At 45.0% G+C, this 20,079-nt stretch overlaps 1 protein-coding gene across 1 annotated transcript; it reads left to right on the forward strand.

Moving 5' to 3' along the window:
* The first annotated feature begins 6,896 nt into the window (after positions 1–6,896).
* On the forward strand, positions 6,897–11,128 carry LOC118619809 (GTPase IMAP family member 1-like). The gene is made up of 3 exons (XM_036246568.1): positions 6,897–7,000; positions 8,732–8,780; positions 9,736–11,128. Exons 2-3 carry the CDS (start codon positions 8,738–8,740, stop codon positions 10,587–10,589), a joined length of 897 nt encoding a protein of 298 aa, XP_036102461.1. The 5' UTR covers positions 6,897–7,000; positions 8,732–8,737; the 3' UTR covers positions 10,590–11,128.
* Positions 11,129–20,079: the final 8,951 nt, after the last annotated feature.

Consider the following 20,079-nt stretch of genomic DNA (forward strand, 5'->3'; position numbering starts at 1 on the left):
CAGAAAGAGAAACTGAAAAAACAATCCCATTTACCATCGCTCGAAAAAAATTACGATACCTCGGAATAAACTTAACCAAAGAAGTAAAGGACCTATTTGCAGAAAACTACAGGTCATTGAAAAAAGAAATAGAAGAAGATATAAAAAAGTGGAAGCACATACCCTGTTCATGGATTGGAAGAATTAACATAATTAAAATGTCCATACTACCCAAAGCAATCTATAGATTCAATGCAATCCCCATCAAAATACCAACGACATATTTCATAGAACTAGAACAAATACTTCAAAAGTTCATATGGAACCAAAAAAGACCCCGAATAGCCACAGCAATCTTGAAAAAGAAGAACAAAGTAGGTGGGATCACAATACCAGATATTAGGTTATACTACAAAGCGACTGTAACCAAAACAGCCTGGTACTGGCACAAGAACAGGCATATAGACCAGTGGAACAGAACTGAAAACCCAGAAATGGACCCAAGGCAATATGCTCAATTAATATTTGACAAAGGTGGCAAGAGCATACAGTGGAGTAAAGACAGACTCTTTAATAAATGGTGTTGGGAAAATTGGACAACTAGATGCAAAAAAATGAAACTAGACCATCAACTTACACCATACACAAAAATAAACTCAAAATGGATAAAAGACTTAAATGTGACCCATGAATCCATAAAAATTCTAGAAGAAAATGTAGGCAACAAAATTTCGGACATCATACGGAACAGAATTTTCACTGATACATCACCTAAGGCAACAGAAATAAAGGAGAAAATGAACACATGGAACTACATCAAACTCAAAAGCTTCTGCACAGCAAAAGAAACAATCATCAAAATGGAAAGGCAACCCACTGTATGGGAGAACATCATTGCCAATGATGTATCAGATAAGGGGTTAATTTCCAATATATATAGAGTGCTCATCCAACTCCACAAAAGGAAGACAAAGAACCCAATTAAAAAATGGGCAGAGGAGCTGAATAGACACCTCTCCAAACAGGACATACAAATGGCCAAAAGACATATGAAGAAATGCTCAACATCACTAATCATCAGAGAGATGCAAATTAAAACAACAATGAGGTATCACCTCACACCTGTCAGAATGGCTGCCATCAACAAATCATCAAACAACAAGTGTTGGCGAGGGTGTGGAGAAAAGGGGACTCTAATACACTGCTGGTGGGAATGCAGACTGGTGCAACCGCTATGGAAAACAATATGGTGCTACCTCAAAAAATTAAAAATTGAACTTCCATTTGACCCAGTGATCCCACTGCTGGGAATATACCCTAAGAAGCCTGAAACACCAATCAGGAAGAAGATATGTACCCCCACGTTCATAGCAGCACTATTTACAATAGCTAAGATCTGGAAACAGCCCAAGTGTCCACCAGTAGACGAATGGATAAAAAAGCTGTGGTACATATACACAATGGAGTACTATGCAGCGGTAAGAAAGAAAGATCTCTTATCCTTTGAGACGACATGGAGGGACCTGGAAAGTATTATTTTAAGCGAAAGAAGCCAAGCAGAAAAAGAAAAATACCACATGATCTCACTTATATACGGAATATAATGAACATAACAGTCTGAGGAATACAGTAGACCCAGACAAATGGAAGTAGGGCACAGACTCACATCCCTCAGAAGAGGGGATGGGGGGTGGGGGGGTGGGAAGAGATAAACCACAGAACTTATATGCATGTATGCATGACCAATGGACATGGACAACTAAGCCGGGGACAGGGTGGAGGGGAGGTGGGGTGGGGGGTGCCAATGGGGTAAAAAGGTAAAATATCTGTAACAAAAAAATAAATAAAAATTCTTAAAAAAGAAAAAAAAGCTAACAAAAAAATAAATAAATAAATAAAAGAAAAAAAATACATAGTAAAACTTATGGGATACAGCTAAAGCAATGCTTAGAAAAAAATGTATAGCTGGAAATGTACAAGTAGCTGTAAGAACAAAGAAGAAAGGTCTCAAACTGATATCCTAATATTCCACATTAAGGTAGTGATTAAGGCAACAAATAAAACCTAAAACAATCACAAGAAGAATATAATAAATAGTAGAGTGCAAATTAATGAACTAGAGAATAAAGAAACAATACAGAAAACCAACAAAACAAACCTTGGTTCTTTGAAAATATCAACAAGTTGACAAATCTTTACCTAGCTTGACCAAAAACATACAGAGAATTACTAAAATCAGGAATAAAAGGGACACTATTACTGAGTATATGGAACTAAAACAAGTATATGCAAATATTATGAACAATTTTATGCTTCCCAAATTAGATAGCATACATGGAAAGAAAAATTATTAACTACCCAGACTCAGGGAAACCTACAATATTTAAATAGACCTATAATATATAAAGTGATTAAATTACTAATAAAATCATCACCTACAAAGTAAAACCCAGGCCAAGATGGCTTCACTGGTGAATTCTACTAAACATTTAAGAAGAATTAATATCAATTCTTTACAAAGTCTTCCAAAAATTAGAAGGGAAAGAACACATTCCAACTCCTATAATGTACTGAACTGGAAGACAACACAATAAAAGAAAACTACAGATCAGTATCTCCTATGAATATGAATGCAAAAATCCTCAACAAAATACTAACAAAAAGAATCCAGGAATATGAAAAACAGTGTACACACCATGACAAAGAGGAATTTATCCCAGGAATGCAATACTGGTTTAATATTCATAAATCAACTAGTGTCATTAACCGAATCAATAGACAAAAGAATAGGTCAGCATCCATAGGCAGTCTATGTGATACACCTCATTAACAATATAAAAGATAAAAATTATTTGATTATCTCACTAGATAAAGAAAAAGCATTGGACAAAATCCCATATTCTTTCATGATAAAAACTCAACAAACTGGGTAAAAAGGAAATGTATCTCAGCATAATAAAGCCCATATTTGACAAGCCCACCACTAAGATAATACCCAACAGTAAAATGCTGAAAGCTTTTCCTCTAAGATCAGGAAAAATACAAGGATGCCCACTCTGACCCCTTTTATTCAAGACAGTACTGGAAGCCCTAGCTGAGCAATTAGGTCTGAAAAAAAGGGGGAATCCAAATGAGAAAGGAAAAAGTAAAATCGTCTCTATTTTGAAATGACATGACCTTATATAGAGAAAATACTAAAGACTACACACACACACACACACACACACACACACACACACAAAATATCTGGGAGAAATGAAAGGCAAATTCTGTAAATTTTCAGGACACAAAACCAATATGAAAACTCTGTTTAAGTTTTATATGCTAATAATAATTTATCAGAAAGAGAAATTGAGAAAATAATCCCATTTACAATAACATCATAAAGAGTAAAATACCTAGGAATCAATTTAACCAATGAGTCAAAGACCTATATATTGAAAACTATAAGATACTGGTGAAAAATATTGAAGAAGACACAAATACATGAAAAGATATTTTGTGTTCATGCGTTGGAAGAAATAATATTTTTTAAATATCCATAGTACTCAAAGAGATCTACAAAGTCAGTGCTATTCCTATCAAAATTCCAATGGCATTTTCCACAGAAATAGAAAAAACAATGCTAAAATTTATATAGAAACACAAAAGTTCCTGAATATTCAAAGAAGTTGTCAGAAAGAATAACAAATCTGGAAGCATCGCACATCTTGATTTCAAACTCTACTGCAAAGCTATACAAATCAAAACAAAATGGTATCGGCATTGAAAAAAAAAAGAAGCCAGACACATTAATTAATGGAACAAAACAGAAATAGATGGTCAAGTAATTAACCAAAACTAGATGATCAGTTAATTGACAAGTGAGTCAAGAATATTCAATGGGAAAGGATCGTCTCTTCAATAAATGGTGCTGGAAAAACTGGACAGCCACCTACAAAAGAATAAAATTGGACTGTAATCTAACACTATCCACAAAAATCAACTGCAAATGGAAAAGACTTGAACATATGACCTGAAACCATAAAATTTCTAGAAGAACACTAAGGGGGTAAGCTCCTCGACATCAGTCTTGGCAATGACTATTTGGTTTTGACACCAAAAGCAAGGAAACAGAGCATAAATAAATGAAACTATGTCAAATAAAAAAGCTTCCACACAGCAAAGGAAACTATCAACAAAATGAAAAGTCAATCTTTTTTCGTCTTTTTCTGCTTGGCTTGTTTCGCTTCAGATAATACTTTCCAGGTCCCTTCATGTCACCTCAAAGGATAAGAGATCTTCCTTTCTTATACCTGCATAGTACTCCATTGTGTAAATGTACCACAGATTTTTTATTCATTCATCTACTGATGGACACTTGGGCTATTTCCAGATCTTAGCTATTGTAAATAGTGCTGCTATGAACATGGGGGTACATATATTCATTGTATGTACATACATACAAATACCACATGATCTCACTTATTTGTAGAATATAATGAACATAACAGTCTAAGGAATAGGGTAGACCCAGAGACGTGAAAGTAGGGTACAGACTGACAACCCTCAGAAGAAGGAGTGGTGGGGGAGGGAAGAGATAAACCACAAAACTTCCATGCATGTACGCATAACCAAAGGACATGGACAACAAAGCCAGGGACGAGGTGGGGGGAATGGAGAGGAGGGTGTCAATGAGGTATAAAATAAAATTTTAAAAATAATAATAATAAAATAAAAAGGAAAGTTAATCCATACAATGAGAAACAACAGGTACAAGTCACATGTCTGATGAGTTAGTATGCAAAATACATAGGGAACTCATATAACTCAGTAGCAAAAAACAAGCAATCCAATTTTTAAAAATGGACAGAGGAGCCCTTGCTGGTTTAGCTCAGCAGTTAGAGCATCAGCCTATGGACCAGAGAGTCCCTGGCCCCAGTTGGGGTTGTGTGGATGGCAACCACTCAATGTGTCTCTCTCACAATGATGCTTCTCTCTTCCTCCCTCTTTTCCTCCCACTCTATTTGAAGATAAATGCAAATATGTACTCAGGTGAGGATTTAAACAAATGAAAACAGGAACTGAACAGACATTTTTCTAAAGAAGACATATAAACGGCCACCAAGAAAAGGTGCCCAGCATTACTATTTATCAGGGAAATGCAAATCAGAATCTCAAAGGGCTATCACCTCACACCGGTTAGAACAGCGACTATCAAAAAGGCAAGATACAGTAAGTGTTGGTGAGGATGTGGAGAAAAGGGAACTCTTGTGCACTGTTGGTGGGAATGTACACTGGGGCAGCCACTATGGAAAACGGTATGAAGAGTGTTCAGTAATCAAAAGTAGCACCACCATAGGAAACATCTGGAAATCTACCCAAAGAAAATGAGAACAAGATCTCAAAGAGACATTTGCACTCCCATGTTCAATGCAGCATTACTCACAAGAGCCAAGATGTGGAAACACCTGAGGCTCTGTGTGTGGATGAATAGACAAAGGTGATGTGAGACAGATGTACAGGCATGAGCAGAAGTAGGCTTACAGTTGTGAGTACACAAAATAAATAAAACAGTAAATAATTAATAAATAATAATCCAAGAATTAACTACTTCGAATATTCACAACTATAAACCTACTTTTGCCCACGTGTGTGTGTGTGTGTGTGTGTGTGTGTGTGTGCATGCACATGCGCGCGCGTGTATTTTTCCATGAGAATTAGAAGGACCTCTTTCCATTTGCAGATGGACCTTGAGGGCATTTGCTAAGTGAAATTAGTCAAACGGAGGATAGTGAATACTATATAATGTCACTTTTTCATGTAAAAGTTTAAACATCCAAACTCACACAAATGGAGGGTAGAATGGTGGTTACAGGGGCTGGTGGATGGGGGAATTGGGGAGACATTGGTCAAACAGTACAAACTTCCAGTTAGAGATGAATAAGTTCTGGGGATCGAAAGCAAACAAAGTGCTTACAGTTAATAATCCTATGTATTTTGTACTCGAACATTGCTAAGAGAGATATTAAATGTTCTTACCACAGAAAAGAAAAAATAATTATAGGACATGATATAGGCATTAGTTACAGTGTTGATCATTCTCTCAAATATGTAAATGTGTCAAATCAACACATGGTATACTTTAAATTACACAATGTTACATGCCAGCTAGATCTCACTGAGCTGATGGGGACTGGGTGGAGGTCAGTGGGAGCTGGGTTCTTAATTAGACAAAACGAGCTGGCAAGGATGGGGGAAATCAGACCCCAGCCGATTGGCTTCAGATGAAGTTAAACCCTCCCTCTCTGGGGGCAAGGTCCAATCCTAGAGTGTGAGTGAGGTAGGCAAGGTCACATCCTTGTTACTGACCTGACCAGGTCAGGCCCCCATCACCATAATCCTCTTTGGCCACCCTCCCCCGCACCGTCACTGGCTCTTTCCTCACTTGCTCATGACCCTCTGCTGGGAGACACCTGCAGAGATAGCAGAGGAAGCTCTGCAGGAAAGGGCTCACCTCTCCCTGATGCCCCATTGTTCACAGTTGGAAAACCTTCCTTCCTTTGAGATGAGACCTTTCATGTGATGACCTGTCGTTAGGAACCCTTGGTGGTACAATCTCAGGGAAGGGGACTCTTGAGGGGCCATTTTATGAGAAAATACCAAAAACAAGATTAGTGATCAAGGCAAGAAGTGAAAACAGGCCTCAGAAACCTAAGGCTCTTCTCCTCTGAGGTTACAGCCCCTGTGGGGACAAGCTGTTGGCATCGAGGGACCTTCTGAGAACATCAGGATAGACCATGGCAGGGCTGCACAGAGGAAACTTCCCATCCCCCCTGCCTCAGAGGTGAGTGATCCTGTCTCTTTAAGTTGTCACCCCTGGGCCCCCCCTCCCTGGGCTTCCTGCCCTCTGAGGTTTGAGAGGCGGGACACTTCCCTTTGTACTGGGAGGAGCAGCCTGCGGTGCTCACAGTCTGAGGACAGCGGTAGTTCAGGGACTTCAGGGCCAGCGTCAGAGCCTGTCACCAACTCTGCAGGAAAGGTGAGCCTGAGTGGGGGAAGGGAGCCCCCAGGGAGTAGGAGCTGTGAGCACCTGGAAGAAGCCGGCTGAGGGAGCCTCTGTTCTAGTGGAACCAGGAAGGGCAGCGGGGCCTGGGAGTAGCTCCACACCCCTGTGTAGGGCTGCGGGGTTCACACAGGAGGTCCGGAGCAGCATGAGCATCTCCTCCAGCCTGGGTGCCCAGGCTCCTGCTCAGGGACAGCCCTCTCCTCCCCTCCTCCCCTGACCAGGAAGGAGAAGTCTGCTTGCCCCCTGAGGGCACAGGGCTTTAGTGGCAGCAGACAATCCCCATGAGCATGCTGGGCACAGGCCAGGAAATGTCTGAGGACACAGAAGCGAGTCTAGCCTCAGAACATGTTACAGAGTGAAAATCCTGTGTGTACCGGCTGAACCGCCTAAACACTCCCCTCTCCTCCGAGGGCCCACAAAGCTTCTTTCAGGACTGGGCTAAGGTCACCCTGAGCCTTCTCACCTCCACCTTTGCCCGGGAGCCTCCCCTTAGCTCAGTCCCTGGGCTCCGCTCTGCAGCCATGGCCCTTCCTCCATTTCTGGTCCCTGTCAGTCCTGGGAGTGTGTCATTTGAATAGGGGTGAACAGGACTGAAGGCTTTGCTGTGGAGGGGGTCCCTAGAGAACCAGGACCGCCTCTGCATACAGGACCAGGCCAGCTGGTCATCTAAGTCCTTTGGCAGAGACAAGGTATCCTGCCCACCTCTTCCTTGGCTGCTCCTTGTGCAGAAAGAACACAGTCACCTGCAGTAACCAGGTGGACCACGTGAGGAGGTGGAATTGGAAAAAGACTGAGAAGCACATGCAGGACTCAGGGTGTGGGGGAGGGTACCGGGCACAGGCCTGAGAGCACATGGCAGCTGGCAAAGGCCCGACATCTGTTCTCTGGGGGCATCTGAGTGAGGGGGTCGTTGTCCTGAGCTGGAGAGGTAGACTGAGGGCAGACTGCACTGTGCTCAGGACTCTGTGAGCACAGATGTTTCACTGTATTAAATGATGACTCACTGGCTGGAACCTCTTACACTGAGGAGCCTCAGCTTAGGGCAGGACATCAGGAGTTAGAGGGGACTGTCCCAGTCTCTGCAGGACACCGAGCACATTTAGGCACACTGAGAACAGATGATGATTTGACTTCCCGAGAGCAGAGTCACCAGCTATGGATCACCTGGGACATACGTTTCTTTTCCAGATTCCAACCAAAATTCCACTTCACCTCCTGTCTGCCCCCCAGGCCAGCCCCTCTAGGTGCTTCTCTAAGTCACTGAGCCACCTTTCTAGTTCTCAGGGTTTCCCAATGTCTCCCCTGGTCGAGAGCTTTCCTGGGAAACCCTGATGTCCACAGCTTTGGTCACCGACATAGAATTGCCTGGGAAATTACTGTGTAAAGGTCTCTCACTGACAGGAGTGGGTGTGGCAATCCCCCAGCTGCCCTTGCATTTCATGTCCCTGAAACACAAACCAAGCTCCCCAACCCTCTCACGGTGTCATTCCTACCCCAGCCCAGGTCCTTGCCATGTTCTTCCCTCTGCTCTGAGGTTCAGAGGAAGCAGGAACCACGACTGTGTCACTGTGGTGTCACCAGCTCTTTGGATTTGGCCTCACACATTGTAGGAATTTATACCAATTGGATGGATGGATGGATGGATAAATGGATGGATGGATGGATGGATGATGAATGAACAAGCTGTGTTTGGGACTCTTCCAGGTAGTCATGGGAGGAAGGAAGATGGTACGAGATGAAGAAAGCTCCTATGGTAAGGACATGCACACTGCACACCTGCCCCAGGTGTGAGCCTTGGGTATGAGGGGAATGGGTGAACTCAGGACTGAACAGACAGCCCCAAAGGGGTCTCTGAGGTGTCTGGGGTGAGACAGCAAGAGTCCTGAGATGTGCTTTCAGCTGGGTCTCTGCCCCAGCCCAGCTGGGAGATGTGACTTCTTTGACTACTGTGCCTCCCTTCCCAGACTGTAAAATGAGATCAAACCTACGCTGGTCCCCACAGAAGAGGATGCAGAGCGTGATTCACCAGGTGGAGTGGTAGTGAACCAGGATGGGGGTTGAACAGGTGTCTTATTAGTAGGCAGCAGGCCTAAGAGCGGACAGAGGAGGAGAGAAAGACAGAAGGAAGAAGGAAGAAGGTGATCTCATCTAATCCTCTCAACAACCCCAGGAGAAACAACTCTATGTAATATTCCCATTTCTGCACAAAGGTTTAACACTTAGATTAAGCTACTTCCAAGGGGGCACAGCTGGCTGGTGGCAGGGTGTGAGTCAAGTCCAGAGTGTCTGGGAGTCCAGACAGACCTTCACCCCCAGGTCTACTGCTCCCTCCTGCCCGTCTTCTGTGGGCTGCAATCTGAGGCAACTATGGCACAGGCCACTGAAGTCTCAGATAGGGACAGCTCCACACGGTGTGGATGACCAGGGATAATGCAGCTGAGGTCGGCCTGGAGTTGTGAAGAGCGTCCCCTAGAGAAAGGCCCACCAGGTGGGGAGCATCTGCAGGTGCCCGTGGGGAAGCCAGATGACAGGAAGGGCTGGAGGAGACCCCGGAGTTCAGCGTGCTCTGAGCAATGGCCTCAGTAAGGGTCTGGCTGGATGAGCAGAGGGAGGCGCTGTTGCTCTCCTTGTTCAAAGGGCTCTGGGTGTCCCTGTAACCAGGATCAGGTGCTTTCAGGTTTGGAAGCTCACAGATCACTGTCCTCCAGGTTGGGAAGAGCCCACGCAGGAGCCCCGGCTGCGGCTCATCCTGGTGGGGAAGACAGGGGCTGGGAAGAGCGCCACCGGGAACAGCATCCTGCGCCAGAGGCGCTTCCTCTCCAAGCTGGGAGCCACCACGGTGACCAGAACCTGCGAGGTGGGGAGCTGCCCATGGGACAGGTGGCACGTGGAAGTGATGGACACCCCGGACCTTTTCAGCTCCCAAGTCTCCAAGACAGACATGAGGTATGAGGAGCGGGCCCGCTGCTATGTGCTGTCGGCTCCCGGGCCCCATGCCCTGCTCCTGGTGACTCAGCTGGGCCGCTTCACTGCGCAGGACCAGCAGGCTGTGAGCGCGCTCAAGGACCTGTTCGGGGACGAGGTGCTTAGGCGCACTATCCTCCTGTTCACACATAAGGAGGACCTGGCCGGGGAGTCCCTGCAGGAATTTGTGCGCTACACGGACAACCGAGCACTGAGGTTGCTGGTTGCCCAGTGCGGGGGCCGCATTTACGCCTTTAACAACCAGGCTGCGGGCGGGGAGCAGGAGGCCCAGATGCTGGAGCTGCTGTCGCTGGTGGAGCGCCTGGTGCAGGACCATAGGGGTGTCCCCTACTCCAATGACGTGTACCGCCTGCTGCAGGAGCTGAAGTTCAGCACCCCGGAGGAGCGGCTGCGAAGGGTGCAAGAGGCACTGGCCAGCCGCAAGCAGGGGTGGCGGCGACACTGGCTGCTAGGTTGGCTGCCCAAGTGCATGGCGACAAGGAAGCTGTGTGTGGCCTTGCTGGGTGGCCTGCTCCTGGCTTACTGGCTGCTCTCCAGTCACTGGTCCAAGGCCACTCTTGAGGTCCCTCCTGAGTGAAAGACTGGAAACAGGACTCTGACCCACCAACTGACAATCACATCCTTCCCTGGTGTCCTGGCCTCCAGGTCCCGCAGGCTTTCCTTGTCCCTCACCAGCAGTCATCTACCAAGGACAAAATCCTTCTGGGTCCCATCTCCCCCACCAATCCTGCCCATGTGACCTGGGCCTCCCTGAGCTCTTCTCTGTCTGATGCCAAACAACTGCTGTTGCTTTTGCCTGTTTTCCTCTGACCTCAGGCTGCTGTCCCGTCATTGAATCCTTCCTTGTCTCCCCAGGGGACAAAGGGCCAGTGCCTATAGGCAGCCTCAGTCCAGACCCATTTTTCAGTTGAATCTGAATTCAATAAATAAATGCCCTAAATGTCCACATGGTGTTCACGGAAAACAATGTTTGTAGATGTTGTCCATCCGCCTTATATGCCCACTGAACAAAGACACTGCCCTGTCATTCCTAAGCCCACCTGCAAAAACCACAACCCACGTGCAGACAGACACACAGGCACACAAGCAGTGGTGGGGTGAGCCCATAAGGAGACAAGACACTAAGACCTGTCCATCTGTCCCATTAGGGGACATCTCCCCTATGTCCCCATTCACATCCATTAGCCGCTTGAGTGCAGAGGCTTCGACAAGTCCAAGGACACTTGAACTAGAAACTCAAGTTCCTAGGAGACAACGAGACTCACAGAATGTCTACTTCCAGAGAATTTTCCCACTGCCGGACAACTCATAGTGTGAGGATATGCTTTTCAATTCAGGTAAATTAAAAAAAATTTTTTAAAGAGGAGGTTTGGAAATTTTTATCTCAGTCTCAAAGTTAAGGGTAAACAGGTCTTTGTGGGCTGAGAACTGGTGACAATCATGGCAGAGCCTCCCCTCTGTCCCATGCAATCTAGCGGAGTCAGCTCTCTGGTCCAGGGAAAGGAGCCAGGTGAGCCAGGATCATGTCTCCACACACACCTGCTCAGCCCCAGCGTCTCCACCCTCACACACACTCACGCTCACCTCCCATGAGCTGGCTAATTCTATGTCTCTTCCCTACAGTACTCCCAAGTCACTGCTGCCCTCAGATTTCTAAAGACAGATGACAGGGGACAATAATCGGCAAGAGTTGAGCACATATTGGAGCAAGAGGTCCACAGATGGCCTGGAAACCATCGTGAACATGAAGGGGAACAACACTGCAAAAGCAGAGACTTGCCCTTGCCTCTGCTGCCAGGGTCACTGTGGTTCAAGGGTTGTGCACAGATTTTAGAAGAGGCACTGATAGGGAATCTTGACTTTGGTCTTGTCCACTGGTCAATATACTTTTGCAAGGAACACACAGGAAGAGTCTACCAAGTCCCTTTGCTGAGAAATGGTATGATCACTAGTGAAATAAAATGAGAAACATGAATAGCACCATATCTGATGTGAGCATAAAATATTTGCTTATTGCTCTTTGATGGGGAGGAAAGGAGCCTAGAGAGTCCCCAGGGGACAGCAACAGAGCTGGTGGAAAGGTAGGAAGAGCACCCAGGCTTCCCAGGGGACAGGCACACCCCACGGGGGCTGCAATCCAGGACACATTAGGGAAGGGACTGGGTTTGCTGCCTACACACCAAGTGACAGACGGAGATTGGCAGAGGAGATTAAAGCACATGAGCCAACCATTCCCGGCTTACAGAAAAGTCCTTTAACATATTTTGGTAGAAACAGGCTGGAAATGAAAGGATGGAAAAGATAAATGGTGGAAATCTTACTCATGCAAAAGGAAGAAGGCATGGCTGTATGGGCAGCAAATGAATTAGACTTCAGAACAAGGAAAATTACCAGACGCAGAGAGGAACACTGTATAGTGATATAGAGGCCACTCCACCAAGAGGACAGAGGTATCCTAAAGGTGTCTTCCCAGCAGCAGGGATGCCACCCATATGAAGCAGAAACTGACAACTGAAAAGAGCAACAGACAAACCCACAATGGTAGTTAGAGACATCACCCCCCAACAATGGACAGAACAGCTCCATAGAAAATGAGCCGGGACCTAGAAGAATTCCCTTAACATTCTCAATCAACAGAGCTAATTAATATTGTAGAAGTTAATATTTGTAGAAGACACACTTTTTCAGGTGCACATGGAACATACCAAGATAGGCCAGATGCTGAGCCATGAAACAAATGTTAGATGTTTCAGAGAAGTGAAGTCACGTGGGATGTGCTCAGGGACCACATGGAATCGAGCCAGAACTCTCTAACAGAGAGAGAACAGAAACAGAAACACCTTCTGCCCTGCCCCCTCAGCAGTGTCACCACCCCTTAAGGTCAGGGAATCTGGGATAAGGCCTTCTTGATGGCCCTCCAAGGCTGGATTCTACATCTGAAAAGGGCCTTTTCTGGGTTTGGAAGACACCCATGCACTGTCACTGAAGGATGGAGAAGTAAGGAGTAAATGGCCATTGCCCCCTTTTCTCTACCCATTGAGGAAGCTAATCTCCTCTGTTGAAGGGAAGAGTGGATAATGGTCCCCACCCCATGTCTGTCCCCTGGTCCCCACACTCACTCCCTCCTCTCCACTCAGAGGACAGATGACCCTGCTCAAGAAGGGACAACTCCAGTCTCTGTTCATCCATGGCCAGCGCCCACCCCCCAGGAATGACATGCTAACCCTGTGGGCATGATCTGCTACACCTGGTGTAATTCAGCCTCTTCCTGAAAGTTCCAATAGCAGTGTCCTGGTCAGGGCCAGACATTGTCCAGGCCGAGCTGAGAATCAGCCTCCTAGAACCCTGGCAACACCCCGGGTCACATCCCCGCAAGGCTGTCAACAGCCTCGTGCTCAGTCCACTCAGAGTGATTTCGGGAAACCCACTCTCTTTGAAACAGGAGAGGGAACACTGTGTTTCTGACAAAGAAGAAACAGAGGCCTAGAAAGCTTACAGGGTACACACCAAGCCACACACTGCCCAAGATCAGGAACCAAAACAGTCTAGACTCCCTCTGTCCCTGCAGGGACCTCTTCAGGTAAGACTGTGGGAAATGTGGAAATGAAACCACAAGTCAGAGTTGGGGCAGAAATGTGAATTAGGAAACCCGGCTTCTCTTCCTGGTTCTGTGCTCAGTTTAGGAAAAGGAGAAAATAACTTCCAGAACTGAGAAAAGAGCTGAAACCTCCAACTGGGAATGTGGATGGTTCGTGTCTCCATCTGACTGTGCTGCAGCCACTTTTTGAATTTTGAGGTTCTCTTGTGTTTCTGAAGCTCAGTCACTTATGAGGCACATTCAGTGTCCTTGTCTTGTTGATGAATTAACCTATGTATTGTTCTGAAGGGCCCTTCTTTATCCAGATGTAATGATGGTAGCACTCTGAGCCACTTTGACGTTAATACAGCGACTGCAGGTTTCATGTGTCCAATCTGTGCATGGTGTATCTTTCTTTTTAAAAAAAAAAAAATTCATCTGGTTATTTTTGCATTGATTTTAAAGAGAGTGGAAAGAAGAAAGGGAGAGAGAAAGAGAAAAACATTGTTTGGTTGCCTCCTACACACACCCTGACTGGGTCAAGGATTGAACCTGAAACCCAGGTACGTACCTCGGACCAGGAATCAAACCCAAGACCCTTGTGTCCACAGGCCAATGTTCTCACTGTTGAGTCAAACCAGCCAGGGCTGTGTCCTTGTATTTAAAATGGGATTTCCGCCCTGGCCAGTTTGGCTCAGCAGTTAGAGCGTCTGCCTGTGGTCCGGAGAGACCCGGGTTCGGTTCCCGCTAAGGGCATGTGCCTCGGTTGCAGTTTGTCCCCGGCCCTGGTTGGTCGTGCAGGTGGCAGCCACTCAATGTGTCCCTTTCACATCGATGTTTCCTTCTCTCTCTCTTCCTCTATCTCCCTCCCACTCTGTCTGTACAGAAAATGGAAAAATGTCCTTGGGTGAGGATAAAAATAATAATAATAAATAATAATAATAAATGTTTAAAAAAATAAATAAATAAAAATAAAATGGGATTTTCTGTAGAGAGCATACAATTGGGTCTTGCTTTTTAACACAATCTAACTGTTGTATAATTGGAGAATTAAGACAATTTACATCTAATATGAGTATTGAGATGGTTGTGTTTAAATTTATCCTCTTGCTGCTTGTTTCTATTTGTTCCCTCTTTCCTCCTTTTCTCTGTTGTGTGTGTGTGTGTGTGTGTGTGAATTGTTCAAATTCCATTTTATTTCAACTGTTGCTTTATTAGCTGTACCTCCTTTTATTTTCTCAGTGGTCACTCCACAATTCACAATGTGCACCTTTAACTCATCCTGCCCACCTGCAGGGGATGTTCTATCACATCACGAGGATGGTAAGACTGTAGCATGGTATCATCACTTCCTCCGCCCACCCTCCGCATCACTGTTGTTCTAGAGTGTACATTTCCTAAACTATCAGTTCAGCTGCATATTGTTATTCTTTTGCTTTCACAAGTCCATTGCCTTTTGAAGACATTTTTAAATAATTAACAAAAATGTTTTCTATTTCTGCTCCTCTTTACTATGTTTGACCGCTCGTTCCTTAGTGGAGGTGCCAGTTGTCACCCAGCTTCACTGTCTGCACACCTGACCATCCCTGCATCAGTCCTGAGCAGCCTGTTGTCCAAAGCCTGCAAACAGAATAAACACAAACAAGTCTTAAAATATAAAAATATTCAAAAAATACCAAGTGTTTTTTAGGACCACAGTAGTATGAAACTAGAGAAGTTACCAACAGAAGGAAAACTGGAAAACTCACAAACACAATGAAATTAAACAATGCATTCCTGAGCAACCAATGGGACAGGGAAGAAGTCAAAGGGAAATTTAAAAAATCTGAAACAAACAAAAATGGAAACACAACATACAAACACATATGGATGCAGCAGGAGAAATTCTAAGAGGGAGGTTAAAACCACAGATACTACATTGAGAACAAAAAAAGACTTGAAATAAACTACTTAGCTTTGCAGTGAAGAATAAAAAAAAAAAAGAACAAAATAAGCACAAAGTTAGGAGAGCAAAGAACTAGAGATTGGAAAAAAATTGAAAAGATTAACAAAACTAAGAGCTGTTTTTTTAAAAGATAAACAGAGAAAAATGGCGATGGGCAGGACCTGAGTGTGGGTGAGTGAGTGTGAATGTGGATGACCAACCTTGAGCAGTACAGAGACACGGGGCAGAAGGTTCCTGTGCTGTGGATGGAAGCAGCCGGCTTCTGTAGTAAGCAACACATCAGAGAACTTTTCCCTGCCCGGTGGCCAGGAGGCCCTGCCATTTTGGAGGATCCTGGGTCTTCCCTGGGAGGAAGAAATGGGGAGCAGCTAGGGCCAAGTGACCTGAGTCCACTAGAGCGTCCTGTAGCATCTGTCCAGTGGACTCATCTGTGTTGGAATGGTCAGCACACAGTAGGTGCCTGTAGCAGTAGCAACGTGGCTGCCAGCCCAGGCTCCAGACCTACCCAGGCTCCAGGCAGCAGGGGAGTTGGAGTGAAGCCCCTCCCCCCCAGCAGCAGCAAAGTCTCAGGTGTGGAGCATCCTCAGCCCTCCAACAACAGTAAAGGATTGGAACCTGAGAGCACCTCCTGGCAGCAGGATGCAGCAGTGGCAATAGCAGTGCAAACCAGAAGCTGACACTCACCCCCAGTAGTGACTGATTAGCAGCTGAGTGCCACCAGGCAGCAAGGTTCTTCAACAACACATGAGTGGGACTCACACACCCCAGGTGTGTACCAGAGGGACCCACGAACCCAGAAGCACACCAGTGGAACCCATGAACACCAGCAGCACAGCAACAAAACCCACGAATCCCAGAAGAACCAGCCAGACCCACGCACCTCAGCAGCATACCAGAGGGACCCACGAACCCCAGCAGCATGCCAGTGGAACCCACACACCCCAGCAGTTTACTAGTTGAACTCCACACACCCCAGCAACATACCAGCAGGACCCACACACCACAGCAGGGCACCAGGCAAACCTGCACACCCCAGGCAGCAGCAGCACATTTTGGTAGCTACGACCCATCTCCAGCAGCTTCAGCAGAAGCTGATCATGAGCGGTGCCCCAGCCAAAGCAGCAATGAGTCTTGAGAAGCCCAGACCTGCATGACAAACCAATTCCAGTCACCAGGTGTCAACCCTCCAGGACCCACAGCAGGCAAGAGGAGCCATACACCAAAACAGGCTGGGAGGCACAGCAGCCTTAGTTGATACACACTGACTTGCCTACACATTCCAATATCCCTCACAGTGCTTAGAACTAACAGACTGCTAAAATGGTGAGACAAAGAAACAACACCAAAATGAAAAAAGAAGAGGAATCAACAGAAAAGGAACTACAGAAACTAGAAGAAAGCAACTTGTCAGATAAAGAATTCAAAACAATGATTATAAGGATGCTCAAACAATTTGGTGAGAACTACAAGCAACTTAATAAAAATTATGAAGAGCTCACTGGGATCTACTTCAGCATTAAAAAAGAGGTAGAAGCTATACATAAAAATCAAGAGGAAATAAAGAATAACATAGCTATTATGAAAAATACCTTAGAAGGGTTCAATAGTAGATTTTAAAAGCTGAATACCAAATAAGTGACTTAGAAGACAAGGTAGAAAAAAAAATACCCAAATAAGCTGCAAATGGGGAAAAAAAATTGAAAAGCAGGAGGAGAGTTTAAGGGAGCTGTGGCATAATACAAAATGTAACAACATGCACATTATAGGTGTACTGGAAAGAGAAGTATTAGAGAAAGGAGTAGAGAAACTGTTTGAAGAAATAATGGAAGAAAACTTTCTTAAACTGGTGAGGGAAAAAGTCACACAAGTCCAGGAAACACAGAGAGTTCCAAGCAAGATGAACTCCAAAAGACCCACAGCTAGACACATCATAATAAAAATGGCAGACATTAAAGACAAAGAAAGAATCTTAAAGGAAGCAAGAGAGAAATAGAAAGTTACCTACAAGAGGGCTTCCATTAGACTGACAGCTGATTTCTCAATAGAAACACTGCAGGTCAGAAGGGAGTTGCATGAAGTGTACAAAGTAATGCAAGGCAAGGGTCTGAATCCAAGACTACTTTATCCAGCAAGGTTACCATTCAAAATTGAAGAAGAAATAAAGAGCTTCACAGATATTAAAAAAAAAAAAAAAAAACTAAAGGAATGTACCACCACCAAACCAGCACTGTAAGAAATGCTGAAGGAACTGCTGTTGGAAGAAGAAGAAGGAGGAGGAGGAGGAGGAGGAGGAGGAGGAGGAGGAGGAGGAGGAGGAGGAGAAGGAGGAGGAGAAGAAGGAGAAGAAGAAGAAACAGAGAGAAAGAGGAACACAGGCATAAAATAAAAATGGCAACTAACAACTGTCTATCAATAATGACTTTAAATGTAAATGACTTAAATGATCCAATCAAAAGACATAGGGTAGCTGACTGGATAAGAAAACACGACCCAGAGAGACTTAAACTTCCGATCAAGATGGAGGCGTAGGTAAACGCAGTATCGTGTCCTCCCACAACCACATCAAAGTTACAACTAAACTACAGAACAACCATCATTCAAAGCCACCTGAAATCAAGCTGAATGGAAGTCCTACAACTACAAAATTAAAGCAGCAGCCACATTGACACTGGTAGGAGGGGCAGAGACAGACAGGCTGGTCCCACACCCGTGTGTGGCAAATAAAAATCAGGAGGATACATCAGCTGGGAAGGTCCTAACTGAGGACTGAGGGGTCCCTGTTCAACACCAGATGCCCAGCTCAGCGTTCCAGTGCCAGGAAGAGAAGTCTCCATAACTTCTGACTGGAAAAACCAGTGGGAACTGAGGCTCAGGGAAGCTGACATGGCTGGAGCCCCAGGCAGCTCCTTAATGGGCCTGTGCACAAATTTATCGAACTCACTCCCTCTAAGCGTGGAGGGGAGGCAGCTCGAGGGGCACCAGAGACATACAGGGAAGAACTGAGCTGTTTGGCATTGGAGTGAGGGCTGGAGAGGACAAACTTGCTGTCAGAGGCCTTTGTTCCTTTGGTGAGCCCTTCCCTGGGGCAGCAGACAGACACCATATCTGGGACTCCAGCAATGTGGCTCACACTGGTAGCCCTGCCCTGGTGATTCCCTGAGGCCCCGCCCCACCCAACTCTCAGGCCCACCCAAGCTGTTGCCAGTTGCTTAACCATAGAATTGGCTTGTCTTGGATCCTGCTTCAGGTTTTCCTAAATTCTTTCAAACAAGCAACATCTGCTTTCACATAGCCCCATACCTCTCATTAAGTAATACACAGAAACAAACACAGAGAGGCAGCCAAAATGAGGAGACAAAGAAACAGGTCCCAAATGAAAGAAAAGAACAAACCCCCAAGAGAAAAACTAAGTGAAATGGAGATAAGCAACCTAACAGATGCTGAGTTTAAAATACTGCTTATAAGGATGCTCAATGAACTTAGTGAGGGCCTCAAGAGCATAAAAAAGGACCAGTCAGAAATGAAGGATGCACAGTCAGAAATGAAGGAGGCACTAATTGAAATAAAGACTAGATTACACAGATTCAATAGTAGAGTAGGTAACGCCAAAAAGTAAACCATTGATTTGGAATACAAGGAAGCAAAAAACACCCAATTAGAACAGCAAAAAGAAAAAAGAGTCCAAACAAATGAGGATAGCATAAGGAGCCTCTGGGACAACTTCAAGCATGCCAACATTTGCATCGTGGGGTTGCCAGAAGGAGAAGAGAAGAGAGAGAACAAGAAATCGAAAACCTGTTTGAAACAATAATGGCAGAAAACTTTCCTAACCTGGTGAAGGAAATAGACATACAAGTCCAGGAAGCACAGAGAGTCCCAAACAAGATGAACCCCAAGAGGCCCACACCAAGACACATCATCATCAAAATGCAAAAGGTTCAAGACAAAGAGAGAATCTTAAAAGCAGCAAGAGAAAGGCAGCCAGTTACCTACAAGGGAGTTCCCATAAGACTGTCAGATGATTTCTCAAAAGAAACTTTGCAGGCCAGAAGGGAGTGGCAAGAAATATTCAGAGTGATGAAAACCAAGATCCTACAACCAAGATTACTCTATCCTGCAAAGCTGACATTTTGAATCGATGGCATATAAAGACTTTTCCAGACAAGAAAAAGTTAAAGGAGTTTATCACCACCAAACCTTTATTATATGAAATGATGAAGGGTCTTTTTGAAGAAAAAGATAAAATGTATGAACAAACAAAATGGCAATGAATACATATCTATCGACAATGGAATCTATGAACAAAATGAACAGGCAGAACAGAAACATTCTCATAGATAGAGAACATTTTGTTGGTTGCCAGATGGGAGGAGGGTTGGGGAATGGGTGAAAAAGGTGAAGGGATTAAGAAGTACAAATTCATTGCTAGACTGACAAACCTCAAAGGGAAAGGGGTTGGATGGTGGGAAGAAATAAACAGAAGAACTTATATGCATAACCAATGGACACAGACAATAGTGTGGGAAAAGGTGGGAGGGGGCGGGT

The sequence above is a fragment of the Molossus molossus genome, unplaced genomic scaffold (assembly GCF_014108415.1).
Source record: "Molossus molossus isolate mMolMol1 unplaced genomic scaffold, mMolMol1.p scaffold_m16_p_7, whole genome shotgun sequence".
In the NCBI taxonomy this organism is placed as follows: Eukaryota; Metazoa; Chordata; class Mammalia; order Chiroptera; family Molossidae; genus Molossus; species Molossus molossus.

What these genes read in the sequence shown, in the direction of transcription:
- LOC118619809 (XM_036246568.1), top strand. Translation starts at nt 8,738, where the DNA reads ATGGGAGGAAGGAAGATGGTACGAGATGAAGAAAGCTCCTATG. An exon ending in AGATGAAGAAAGCTCCTATG is followed by an intron (nt 8,781 to 9,735) that starts GTAAGGACATGC and finishes ACTGTCCTCCAG; the next exon opens with GTTGGGAAGAGCCCACGCAG.